This window comes from Leuciscus leuciscus (genome assembly GCF_965113295.1).
Source record: "Leuciscus leuciscus genome assembly, chromosome: 5".
NCBI lineage: Eukaryota > Metazoa > Chordata > Actinopteri > Cypriniformes > Leuciscidae > Leuciscus > Leuciscus leuciscus.
Window position 1 is genome coordinate 51,231,885 of NC_138729.1, and position 13,377 is coordinate 51,245,261.

The window sequence follows — 13,377 nt, forward strand, 5'->3', positions numbered from 1 at the left end:
ATTCTCAACGTCTGTTGTATCACACAATGCTCTGTTTGCTTAAGTTCCATTTAAGGTTTTTTTTTTTGTCTGTCTCAGTGGTCCAACAGCACTTGTCAATGTCAAAAAGATTGGCTAATGAAATAAAAAGGTGGGGTTTACCATTCACAAAATTTGGGCATGAATGACATAGGCATGACAATTTAGTATTAATGGAGAAATATTTCTGAGGTACTTGACGATACAGAGTATTGATACCTGTATATTCATTGCATTTGTATCAAATTAGTTGGCTTAATTCGTTTAGCAAAGATATTTCCATCAGTTATTAACGACTATAAAATGTATTGTAGCTTCTCTATAATATATGTTATCCATCATTTAATAGCAGAGTAGATATTTAGAGATGCTTCTGCAAGGATCAACACTATGGAGCTTTTCTACTGGTAACCAAAAGTTCAAGTACAGATATCAAATAAAGTAACCAAATGTAAAAACACTGATACGGATTAATCTATATTTAAATTATATAGTGAAGACTATGCAAAGTCATCCAATCAAGAGCATGGGAGATTTCGGTCTTTTGTTAGATGAAGATTGAGGACAAAGCCAACAGTAGGTTTATTAGGCTGCTGTCACTTTAAGAGCTGCATGCATCCAACATGCTTTTAAATATACATTTATATTCATATCAAATAAATAAAGTGCTTCACTGCAGCCATATTATTCAGTATTGTCCATTTGTTTCCTGATTTGTTGTAGTAAAACTGGCTACACTGGATATTAGTATATAACTAGATACCTACATTTACATAAATTGCTTATGATTGGAAAAGGTAGAGGTTTTGAAATCTGCATGTTAATGAATGTCACCTGCAAGTGAAGCACATCAGTTTTAAATTAAACCCATGAATTTTAACCTTACGTTTACAGATTAGTCCACAAATAAATTAAATGCAACTGCAGTTGATCTCAAAAAGTTGCAGTCTTGAGTCCAACTTTCAACAACTCTAAAAAGTGGAAGCTCAAACTAGTTAATAGCCACTGCCTGAGTGAGCTTCATTTCAGTCATGCAAGGATTTGAAGTCACTGGACAAATATAAGCTCATGAACACTTCCCACTCCAAACCACCATCAGATGAACAACGGACAAGGACTATTTGTATAAAAGCAGTTTTAATTTAAATTGCGTGGCCTGCAGGCATTCAATGCTTGCATGAACAGGGGGGCGTGTAGGTTGTCTCAAACGAATCACCTGTAAGAGGAACAGAAAATGAGTTGTATCATGTTCAACAGTGAACTCAGCAAGAGCAAAGCATGATTAGGATGAAAGCGTACTTGTCTGATAGTAGTCATAAACATTGATGACCGCTGGCTTTAGATCTTTCACATCAAGAACCCGTTTCAGCTGCAGAGCGTAACTCATGGGGACACCTTTGGGAACCTGTGAGTCAAAAAGGATGAATAGAACAAACAGCACTCAATAGGGCAGCTAGAGAATATCCCCAGTGGACAGAGTCTCACCTCTTTCAGATACACTAGGACATGATCATCTGCAGCATCAACACGCTCCACTAGCGGAGCAAACGATTGGGGTGGAGAACCAAGCTGAGAGAAAAAGACCATTGTTTACATGCACAATTACATCTAAAGAGCCTTAAGCATCTTGAGACTTAAAGTCTTCGTAAACATACGAACCAGTGATGTATCTGCCGTGAAGCCCGACAGGAGCTTAATGTCCACAAGAACCATGTTAGTTCTTGCCTTTACGCCATTGTATCTGAATGAGGGTGATTGAGAATAAAGAGGTTTAGTCAACATGATCAATAACACAGCTTCCTTTTGTAAGAGTCATAAACAAGAGCTGGTTTCAGGATGCAAAGCCAAACCCATCCTTACGTCACAGTGAAGTTCAACATGAGAATGGCCGCAAGTGGTCGGCAGTCTCCAGTCAGCTTTGCTTCAACACTCAGAGTCTTGTCGTCTTTAACAGGTGTCGGGATGTTGTAGAAACATGCAACCTACAGTACGAACACAGATCAAAACACAAATCAGTAAGATGTGCACCACAGAAATAGAGTGAGTGGAGATACAGACCTGCACAGAAACACAAGAGGTTCCGGTCACTTTAACACTATATTTGCCTGGAACTTTCTTCAGTGGCTTCTCCTGATACAGCAGCCTGTTGTCCCGACTCACACTGAAGCTATAAGATTCTCCTCCTACTCCTGAGGACTGTACAGTAACAGTGCTGGAGCCATCCAAGCTGAAGACTTGACCAGCATACAGAGACAGGGCATGAAGAGCCACCACTGTGTCCTAAACACAAGCACCAGATTAAAAACCTCCTCATAAAGGATTGTGCTCATGTTTGGTAGTCAGAGGCACCTGGGTGGAGGAAAAGCCGCCGTAGGGATTCTGCTGGGTCACCAGCCAGTTGACAATTTGATTAGCATAGCTTAGATCAGCCGTCGTGAGAGGTTGAACGGCAAGAACTGCTAGCAGCACGTAAGAGCTGATCTCCACCGCCAGAGTATTACCAGATGTAGTTTGAGACCAGTGGACCTTAGTTGCTTAGGAAGAGATGGAGGGGAGAAAGTCAATGCCAAAGAACCTGATGAACATCTCAAAAAAGAGGCTAGTAAATTTCACCTTCACTAATCTCAAGGTCTTTCAAAGTGGTTAGAAGCTGTGATCGAGTGGTGGTCTCTCCAGCCAGACTGAAAGTGTAGGCCAGCAGAGCCGTGGCGTAAGTGTTTCCCAGGTTCCCAACAACAGGCCTCAAGCATGAGAGAGCATTGGTAATGACGGGATCCTAAAAGAAAAGCAGATATCATTCAACAGCAGAACAGAAAGGTCATCCGCAAGGAGCTCATACACATTACTGGAGAGGTTTTTACTGTGACGGGGACGTCAAGTTCAAGTAGCGATGCAACAATGTAGGCAGTCATGGTCACGTTATCACCAACTCCACCCTAAAACACACCAGCATACGATTAAAAACAGTCTTGGACAATCTATGGGTTAAGGTACATTTGATAATTTACCTTCATTTCATTGTGGTACAAAGTTCCCTGTTGCATGAAACATCCATTTGAACCCTGCTGGCTTATTAGCCAGTCCTTTGCACTCTGAAGGACATTCGGATCGATGAAGACGAAGCGCTTTGCTAGACCAAAAGACCTCATGACGAAGGCAGTCAACCTAGCCATGCAGGAAGTTTCATTAAACACAACTGGTTAACTTAAACGCTGGTTACAAAGGCTACACAAGACTAGAATAGCGGTAGTGAAACTCACCATGTATTGGATGCATCGTAACCAAATGTGCTGTATGATCCGTCACTGTGCCTGTAGTTTAGTTGTCCTTGGTATCCTGTTCAAGTCAAAAACCACATATCGGGGGGGGGCTTATTAGGGATTCTAGACAGCTTCAATGGGAAGCAATAGGATTTAGATTCCTACATATTTAAAGCGGATTTGGTCATCCATACCTCTCTGAAGGTAGCCGGTGGCAGTCGCTCGGATGGCTGCGGTGAGTTGCCCTGTGACTTCAAGGTACAGCAGGATGTAAATATTGGGAGCAAGAATAATCATATTCTGTTCTCCACAGCCAGATGGCATCTGTATTAACCCATCCAGATTCTTCAGTGCACGACCCATTATGTCCCCTACAAGAGGTCAAGCATAGAACCCACATCAGAAACAAAGTTATCCTACCAAACAATCACATGTCAGTTTCTCCTCAACGAAATGCTTACCGAGGACTGAAACAGAGCATCTGTCTGATCCCTGAACCACATTTTTTGGAAATATCAGAGTCACGTCTTCAGAAAGAGCTTTTCCTAGGGACCGAACAGAAAGGATCAGCATTGAGCGTTAGGCTGTAGAGGGAGAATGTGTTGGGTAATCAGAGTACAAACCTTTTGGACACAGTAACATACTCTGGGCACTTGTCCTTTCAACTCCTTCAGGCTATAAAGGCAAAACACATCAGTAAAGCAGTATGAGCTCCATGATCAAACTCCAGAAAGCTGGTCAACACTCACCAGGACAATTAGACTTCGAGTGACTACATCAATGCGTCCTCTCGTCGGCACGGTCACGACCTCAGTGCCACATCGAGCTCGGGATGGTTCAGCTGAGGCACTGACAGTCACATTGACAACTCCTGCAGTGACAGACAGAGTGAGCAACACCACGTACACTTCAGATTTAGAAGCAGACATTCCCAAAACTGACCGAGAACAGCAGCTGAGAAAACCCATTTGAAAGTCTTTCTCTCATTGGCACATAGACAGGATGAATATGAATCGGTATACGGTTTAAGAGTGAAGGCCGTGGATGAAGCTGGAGTTACTTTAACCTGTGAACAAAACAGTGAACATGGAGCAAAGACACAGGACCTACTCTATATAGATCCATTATAAATAAATAAAAAACCCATGGCAGACCATGATGCACTTGGACAGATAGTTGAAGACTGTGGCCTTCAGATCAAAAGACTCCCCACGGACGACAGAGTACGGCAAGGAGAGCTCCAGGAAGAAGGGCTGGAAGACCGTCAGCAGAGTAGGAGGAGCCAGACCGAAACCTTTTGAGGACAGGCAGAACGCCTCCGTCTCCCATGTGGTGATGGTGTCAGGAACCGTAAGAGGAACTTGTGTGGATCCAGTGGCTCTGAAGAAAGGTCACCAGAAAAAGTAGTGAGGGGCAGGATAATTAAAAACTGGGCAAGTAGCTTTAGATGGAACAAAAAGGAGTTTTACGAACCCCACTTGAGCAAGCTGCCAGAACCAGGTTTCTGGGAAGTAAGTCCTGACGGTCACATCAAAAGAGGAAGTGTCGCCTCCAGCACTTTCTGCTACTGGAGAAGCCAGTGCCTTGGCTACAAAAGTACCATGAAAATCCATCCCTGAAAGAGACAATTTTACACCCAGATCCTCCAAACAGTCCTAGTGTCCACAGAATACATAGGGTTCAAAACTCCAAATTTATGCATGGTTTGGCCAGTTGTAGCCTTAAACCTTTTCATTGTCTTTACATGGCACATTAAAGATCACATTCAGAAACAAAAGCCAATATAGACCATTACAACGCAAGAGATTAAAGTTTATCCAATGGCTTGTAGTTTCAGGTCACAGATTACTTAAGGTCATAGTTGGTAGCTTATAAAGTTGTGGCAATTTCATACCGTCACGGGAGTTGCGATAAAAATTCAGGCCTTTGTACTTTAGACACTGAGGTACTCTGATAGGCATATTAGTTGTGACCTTCATCCCCACACTCTGTCAGAACAACGACAAAAAACATTTTGAAAAAGTAGCATTTAGAAATACACCGGATAATTAACCCTTTTCTACCTTGAAGGCTTCATAGGTTTGGTCTGCAGAAACATCTCGACGGGCTCGAAAACGCAGACATTCCTGTTCATCCTCAACCTCATATGGATAATTTGGTAATGATCGCACTGGGAGTAAGTTGAACACCTGACAACAGAGAAAGTGCTCCTTGAAGACCTCCATTTGTGTGGGGGTTTTTCCACTACTACAAGACTAAAGTCATAGTGTTGTGTTGATTAAACTGGACTTCATTAAAAACCAAGTAGTCCAGTCATGGCATGAAGTTGAATGCAGTAAACTGAAGTGGCATTCTAATCAGATGTGCCATACACAGAAATATTCAGATTAAAAGAAATCTGATTGAGGCACACAGATACCCTTTCAGCACTCAGACGTCTTCCTGGCTCTATGATCCGGACGCTCTGATCTACAGCACTGAGGCCACACAGAGATCCAGCTTGAGCAGAAACCGTCAGAACGTTTCCCTCAGCAGGAACAGCCGTAGCTGGAGAGAACTGCAGAGACACCTGGAACAAGGACCAACACGCTGTAGGACACACCACCATTCCCCAATTGAAACACATCATACAGTACCTGGTTCTGGAAACACATATCCGTGTCAAACGACACACTAGCAGCAACTACATTCCCACTGGGAAGAACGCTGTAAACCAGAATCTGCACTGCTGGAGCCATATCGACGCTGACAGACAGCTGGAACGTCACGAAGCCGCTTGTGACCGCATCACAAACCTTTGCTTTGACCGTCTGAAATTCATGGAGGACGATCACTCCTCTGGATAAGACCTGACAGAAGACATAGGTGCATACCTGTAAGTTGCTGAACAAAGACCAGCAAACTTTAAAAGCTACAAAACTAATGTCCACTCACCATATAGATTATGTCAGCGCTGTAGCTACCAGCCTCTCCAACAAATGAATACTCCACGGTCACTGGAAACGAAGCACCACATTTGAGCGGCTGTTTGAGCTTCACTATAGTCAGTTCACTAAACGATGGGTTTTCGGGAGAAACAGGTTGGAGAAGCTGAACAACCCTCGTATCTGTAGTGAAGTATGGCGATTTATAATTATAAAAACCCTCTGAAGTCGCACTCGCCTGGGGAACAGTGAATTGAATCAGTATCATGCAAGAAAAAAAAAAAAAAATAAAGTCTTCATTTCACAAAATACAAAACGTACCACCAGATTCAGATCAGCCTTAGGAAGATTAGCAGTGTTGAGGGAGAAAGCAGCCAGTCCGTTCTTGTTTGTGGTTAGATTCAACAGAAGTTTGTTGGGCCAGTTGTTACCATCCAGGAGATACACAGCTTTGTTTGCAACTGGAGTCTTATCAAAACGAGTCAAGGACATCTATTGGGAATGATCAAGGTTAGGAAAGGGAAGCAATGTGAAGGCTTCCACGATAAGGGATGACGTTTTGCTTGCCTTTCCATTAATAATTGATCCAGGTTCAAAATAAGGAACCAGGAGGTCCACAAACATGACGCTGCCGACTTCAAACGTAATGGACACCACTGCAGATTTTGACAGCATTACATCTGGGCGGGGCATGAGAGAAAAACCAAACAGTGAAGATCAATTAAGTATGTGCCTTGAAGTGGATGTCTTGTAAAGATAAAAGTATGTGGTTCAGATCAGCCAATAGCTCACCTGTTCCCTCCTCAGTAACGTTCACATTTACAAGAAATGTGTCTTGCATGTAGTCTTCAAATTTGGTGCCAAAAAACACTGATGTATCGACAGTAAGAGAGGCACAGCCCGTGGCATTAGTCTGGTAGCAGAACAAAGATAGTCACATTTAAGTCAAGCACAAGCAGAAGAAAAACCCTCAGCGTTAAGGCAGGAGTCGCACACCTTTGCGGTTTGATTCAGGCACTGTCTGGTCAAATTAAGCACAGTGTATGGAAATGGATCACGGCACACTTCCACCAAGGCTTGACCAGGTACAGGCTGGCCATATGTATATCTGGGAAACAAGCACAAAGAACAAGATAAAGAATTGACCAACCACAAGACAAGAAAATAAAGCATTACTTACTTGGCACAAGCCTCAACTTTCAGTCCTATATCTGCAATGCTGTATGTCTTTGGTGTGTTTACGGTCACGTCAAACTTGGGCAAAACTAAACCAGAAACAAAGCGCTTTAGGTTAAGACCTCATATCTGTCACTGAACTGCTGCACATATACAACGACTTACCGTATTTTTTCACCTCAAAAACTTGGGAGATTCCTCGGTCGGCAATAAAAGCCTTTAGCGTGTAAATCCCTATCTGAGCCTCTGGGTTTAACTCGTGAGAAAGCTGCAATATCCACCCCGTTGAGGAAACGTTTGTCCACTGACCAATCCGGTTATTATCTTTGTCCTATTAAAACAATTAACAGCTCAGAGAAAATCTGCAAACAAAGAAAAGTGCAAAAAGCTGCATTGGCTCCTTTCAAAGACTTGCACCAGAGCAAATTCTCACCTCCACCACGACCAGATCGTACTGCAAAACACAAAGACAAGAATTTTAAACATTTAACAGCACAAACACACTGATGTATACATTTCAGCATCTTAAAATAACTTAATTTGCATTTAATTTAGGGTCAGACCACTCAATATGGTGAAACATCTGGTCTTACCATTTGATCAAGAGGCACAAATTTGGGATCCATGGTGACAACTCTGAAATTAACTGAAAAGACACCCAATAAACTCACATTTATTGCATACTGCACTTGAAGACTATCAGAACTTTTAGTGTGATGGACTTTCTACACCTTTAATATTCAACCAAGGGTCGTTCACAGCTCACCCGTTTGTCCTGGATTGTAGATGGGTTTGTCTGTTTGGATGAAGGTCAAAGATAGGTAACGTCTAAACATGATTTTGCTCTCTTCGGTCGCTCTGAAGTCCTTCCCTTGAACTTCCACCTTCAGCTTCTGCACTGATTCTCCATCTACCCGAGGAGCCTGTCGAGAACTTCAGTTAGCATACAACCAACCAGACAAAAAGAGCCACATTTGTCTAATGACAGACCTGGAAACAAAAGCAGCGGTGAAAGGGCACTGAAGAAACATGCTTCACAAGTTGAGTCATCTTGTTTTTCTCATCAAGCAGAGAAACAGTCATTGTGAGGCTCTTTTGGGGTTGCAGAAGAGTCATGCATAATTTGGAGTCAGAATCAGACTCAATCACTGCAGGGAAAGTCACCATGAATAACCTGTGGAGAGGCTTAGTTTCAGAAACCACAGGACATCATCCATTCAATCACTGGATGGCATCAAACAAAAGAGTAGTAATGGTGTCGAAGGAAAGCTTCAGTGGATCACAAAGCTTATTTTCACAATCTATAAAGTTCAGTAAACAAGTCCAACATAAAAACAAATAACAGACTGCTTCTGTTCAGTATTTAATGGTACTTACGGCCCTTGTAATTTACGTCCATCAACAGCAAAGAGAAAAAGAGCTAAAATGAGCCCTTTCCAAACACAAATCTCCCTCACAGCCATGAGGAAAAAAAATCACCTAAGACTAAACCTAAATCAAGCCTCTCTTTCAGAAACCGTTAAGCTTCTCTTAATGTAGGCTTTCACTGCTTACTGCAGGATCTCTGAATCATCCACACTGACGACAACGATAGGCTATATCTCTTAATATTTCGGGAACGCATTCATCTCGGTGATTTAATTAATTAACCACCACCTGGCTGTAATTAATTGTATCCTTTGATTAGGAGTTCCAAATGGTTTTGATTTAAAACACGACACATAATAGAGGTTAGCGGGGCACAACCTAACGCGGGACTAGTTGAAACACACTTGTTTTAAATACTTCCACACGTGCAAGCATGACGAAACTTTGTGTATTTACTAGTTGCCATATCAACACTATATATAGGAAAAAATCAGAAATATTTGGAAGATATCACTGAACATTTATTTAACCATAGCAAAAGTAAATTTCTTATGTTCATTTATTTATTTATTTTTTACTTAAAATTAGACAAGTCTGATATTATTTGATCTTACATCTGTTAATTAATAGTTAAGATAGTTCTTTAATGCTTTATCTACCATTTTATCTAGATAGTTTAACGCTGATACCAGCAGACACTATAGTCGTGTTTAAATTCCAGTTGTGCAGGCGGGGCATGTTGTCACACTGCGTTACAATGAGCCCACATTAGAACTATTGCTATTCTACTCTATACTTGTATGAATTCTATTGAGAAACCACGAGAAAAACGTGAATAAAGACTGAGAGTCAATGTTCAGAAATTATGAATAATTATGTTTTGAACTATGCTGTATTGCTGTTTTGCTGTGTCTGTTGTCAAACTCAGAAATTAGTTTATAATTATTAAAAAATAATTGTATTTTATTGGGAACATATTATATATATATATATATATATATATATATATATATATATATATATTTTAGATCAGATAACATTTTAAGCTGTCATGTTACAATGTATGGGGCATGTTGTCACATTTCACTTCCATTCTTTCGGGGTATATCAAGAAAAAAGTATGCACTTTATTAAACAAAAACAAACCCATTCTCAAACAATGAATGCAAGTCTTTTATTTTTATCTTATTGTAGAATCTGTATTGCTCTGCCATCAATCTTTTCCATTGCCTGAGGATAAAGTGCTAGATCAACCTGTTCCCGATAACTAAAAGTGTTTTTCATAACTGTGAGAGAACCTTGCCAGAAGGTTATAGCCACAGCTCTGAGAACATTCCTTGTTAGTTGGGTAATAAAAACAAAACATAGAAACTAACAAACCAAACCAGTGGTCATGCTGCCAGAAAAGGCTTTATATTTCATTACATCTTCAGTCTCTGTAGTTAATGTGAATGTGAGATGAGTTGAGAAAGGCCTGAATGGGAACATAATGACAGAAAGCTACTCTCACCCTAAAGCCATGTTCCCACAGCCTAAATACTGACTAAACAAGAGACACCGCACCAGTAAAATCACAGAACCAGTAAAATCCTGCACAACCAGCAGCATATGAGCGCTGTAAAAGCTTTTGTGTAATAATACTAATGTATTTAGTGTCTAAGAAAACAAGCCTAAATAGCAAACACACAATCTATTGCAATCTATGTACTCACACTTTTTTTTTTAAATCTTGCATAGTATAAAATATTGATCTGTGACGCACGAGTAAAAATTTTGATCGCAATTATGTGGAAATTTGAAATCAAAGTGACAGAAAAAGTCACAATGAACCATGAACGTGAATTAGAACTGGGTCAATATTGATTTTTATATTGATTTTAAACTCCAGCTATTTGGGTCAGCTGTCAATATTTCTCTGTATCTGTATTTTTTATATAAAATGTTTTGAACTTGCAATTCAAGCTTTTGTTCAAATAATTCTATAAGGCTTTTATTTCTCAGATATTTCAACATTCAAATTGCAAATTGTTCTTCTAACAAATATTTAAAAAGTAGCTTTAACAAAGATTTTTTTGTGTGTGAACTGAACAAGAATAGTTTAGTTTAGTTTATTAGTTTATAATGACATGGACGGTCCCTTTTGATAAAAAGAGCAGCTTTAGCCTCTACGGCTGATTTCCAGCTGTAGTCCCCGGCCAGTTGTTAGTAGGCATACATCACATAAAATACATTACAATTATATTTACAGCAGGACTACGCAAGAGGGAGTACATACTAAACGTGTGGCACACAATTGAGGCAAGCACAAACAAACAAGCACAGATTGCAAAGGCATAAAAGCAGTTCATGCATTAAAACAGTACAAATCGATATACAAAATAATCACACAGAGGCCACATTAAAACACATACAGGACCGAACATTGAGGCAGACAGCAGAGATCGAGTGGCAGCAGCATGACCATCTCGCATCAAATACACATCACATCTGTCAGATTAATGTGTGCAGTTATAATTGTCAGACAGCCAGTTTTTAAGATGTATAGTAAAGGTGGAAAACGTATGTATGTATTTGATTATAGTGGGCAATGAGTTCCAGTTTTGTATTGCTGTAACAGAATATGATAATTGACCAAATGTGCTTTTATGGGATTAGAAGGTCACCTCGTGTGGTGCTTCTGGTGATCTGACTGCTATTATTACGTTGAATTATGAAATTCATAATACGGTATTATGCAAAATTTTGTAGACCAGACAGATGTTTTTGTATTTGGTCCAAAACTTTGAGAGTTTTTTTTATAAAGAGTTGCTAAAGGCTTTAGTGATAAACTGTTAGTTTGTCCCCAGCTTGTCAGATAATATGTTAGATGTGACACAATCATGGCATCCATAAATCATTTGGCAGCATTAAAAGTAAGTGCATTTCAAATATATCTAAAATTAGCTAAGCTAAACTTGACCCTATTGCACACTTTCTTAATATGTCAGAGTGTTTGAATTATATTGTACTTAAAAATATTAGAAGTGATTTTAACTGTTAATTTATGTTTCTTTATTAAACTTTTAATCCTGATTATGGAAGAATTAATTTTACTCTTCATTTATTAATTTGATTGTCTGCTGTTTAGAAATAAAATGTGACTGACTCATCTGACTGGATCTCCTGCATGCATCAGAAGGCAAATATAATGTGTTTTTTTTTGCAACTTTCCAAATTGAGTCAAAGAATTTTACACTGAAAAATGTTGTGCAAGTTCCCAGCATGCATTGCATCTTGAAACAACTTTGTGGCAACTATATTAAAAAGTGATTCCAGCGATTTCGTTCCTCAATGCCGTTATTGGTAAAGTGGTGTGGATAATTACAATTAAAATGATGAAAATTATGAAAAAAAAATTACATTTTATTTAAATTGGCGGATTATTATAATTCAATTAAATTGAATTACCGGTACATAAAATCAATTTAATATAGAATTGGATTCAATTTAAATAAGTCAATTTAAACATTAATTTTAAATATAAGTAGGCTACATCAAGTATTTAAAATCAATTAATATTTTTCTTTTGTATAGGCTAAATATTTGATCTCAATGCACTTTGGTGTTGAATTACACAAAATCAATTTCATATTTAATGTAAATTTGTACATTTAAATATTAATTTTAAATACAATTATAAAATTACATTTAAAATTAATACTTCTTTTGCTTAAATATTTTATCTCAATACACTTTGGTATTATGTTATATAAAAAATTCAGTTTAGAATCGAATTCAATTCAATTTAAATTACTCAATATAAACATTGATTTTTAAAGGTGCTGTATGTAGAATTGAGAAACTCTTGTTATTAGCGACACCGGTGGCCGTTAAGTGAACTGCAGCAGCTTCACACTCGAGATCACGTAACGCACAAGATACTGAACGTGATTCAAGACCCTGATATACTCATTCTCCGCTTAGAGGTTGGAAACACCTTAGCAGTGATTCACTGATAACGAATATCCCGACGCCGTCCACTGCTGAGAGCGACGTGTAGATGAATATGTGAATATGTGCTGCTCTTTCCTCTCAATAACACAATACACACACAACACAAATGAGAAACATCAGTTCAGAAAGCATCTGATCATAGAGATGTGGAGATGTTCTCGACAGATGAGCTCATTAAAATCACACTGTTATGATAGTTTGATTATAAAGTATATCTGAGACTATAGACTATATAGATCTGACTGTGTGAGACTGTAGTTTGAATGAATCTCTTTTCTTTGCACGACACATTGACATTACAGTCCAGAACGGCTCTTTCAGCATTATCCCTGAACATTGTATAAGCATTAGTGTCATGTGTCATTGAACAGAAGAGAGGCTCTCGGGAGTGTGTGGAAAACACACATCTGCGATTTTCCCGCCAAAAACATCACGAGTCCTGAGTCGACAGGCTTTCAGAGACAAGCGAGGAAGTCTCGTTTTTAAGTTTCGTTACAAGCTGTTCACACATCGGCAATAAAAAAGTGATTAATACATAAAAATTCTTAGATATAGCCCCTTTAAATATAATTATATTTAAAAACAGAATGTATTTTGCTTATAGCAACATCTTTAAAGGGGTGGTTGATTATGATTTC

General features: G+C 39.2%; 1 protein-coding gene across 1 annotated transcript; it reads right to left on the bottom strand.

Moving 5' to 3' along the window:
• Nucleotides 1-1,136: 1,136 nt before the first annotated feature.
• LOC309498668 (alpha-2-macroglobulin-like) lies at nucleotides 1,137-9,021 on the bottom strand. The gene is made up of 34 exons (XM_082169511.1): nucleotides 8,756-9,021; nucleotides 8,369-8,552; nucleotides 8,145-8,301; nucleotides 7,972-8,024; nucleotides 7,812-7,832; nucleotides 7,544-7,709; nucleotides 7,383-7,467; nucleotides 7,199-7,310; nucleotides 6,995-7,115; nucleotides 6,770-6,882; nucleotides 6,524-6,694; nucleotides 6,213-6,440; nucleotides 5,915-6,127; nucleotides 5,698-5,847; nucleotides 5,342-5,467; nucleotides 5,173-5,266; nucleotides 4,752-4,893; nucleotides 4,433-4,658; nucleotides 4,221-4,344; nucleotides 4,028-4,149; nucleotides 3,902-3,953; nucleotides 3,740-3,823; nucleotides 3,473-3,649; nucleotides 3,279-3,354; nucleotides 3,027-3,183; nucleotides 2,880-2,954; nucleotides 2,632-2,794; nucleotides 2,368-2,552; nucleotides 2,077-2,298; nucleotides 1,879-2,000; nucleotides 1,678-1,759; nucleotides 1,504-1,587; nucleotides 1,318-1,423; nucleotides 1,137-1,234 (listed from the first exon to the last, which is right to left on the bottom strand). Exons 1-34 carry the CDS (start codon nucleotides 8,839-8,841, stop codon nucleotides 1,185-1,187), a joined length of 4,329 nt encoding a protein of 1,442 aa, XP_082025637.1. The 5' UTR covers nucleotides 8,842-9,021; the 3' UTR covers nucleotides 1,137-1,184.
• Between the last annotated feature and the right edge of the window lie 4,356 nt (nucleotides 9,022-13,377).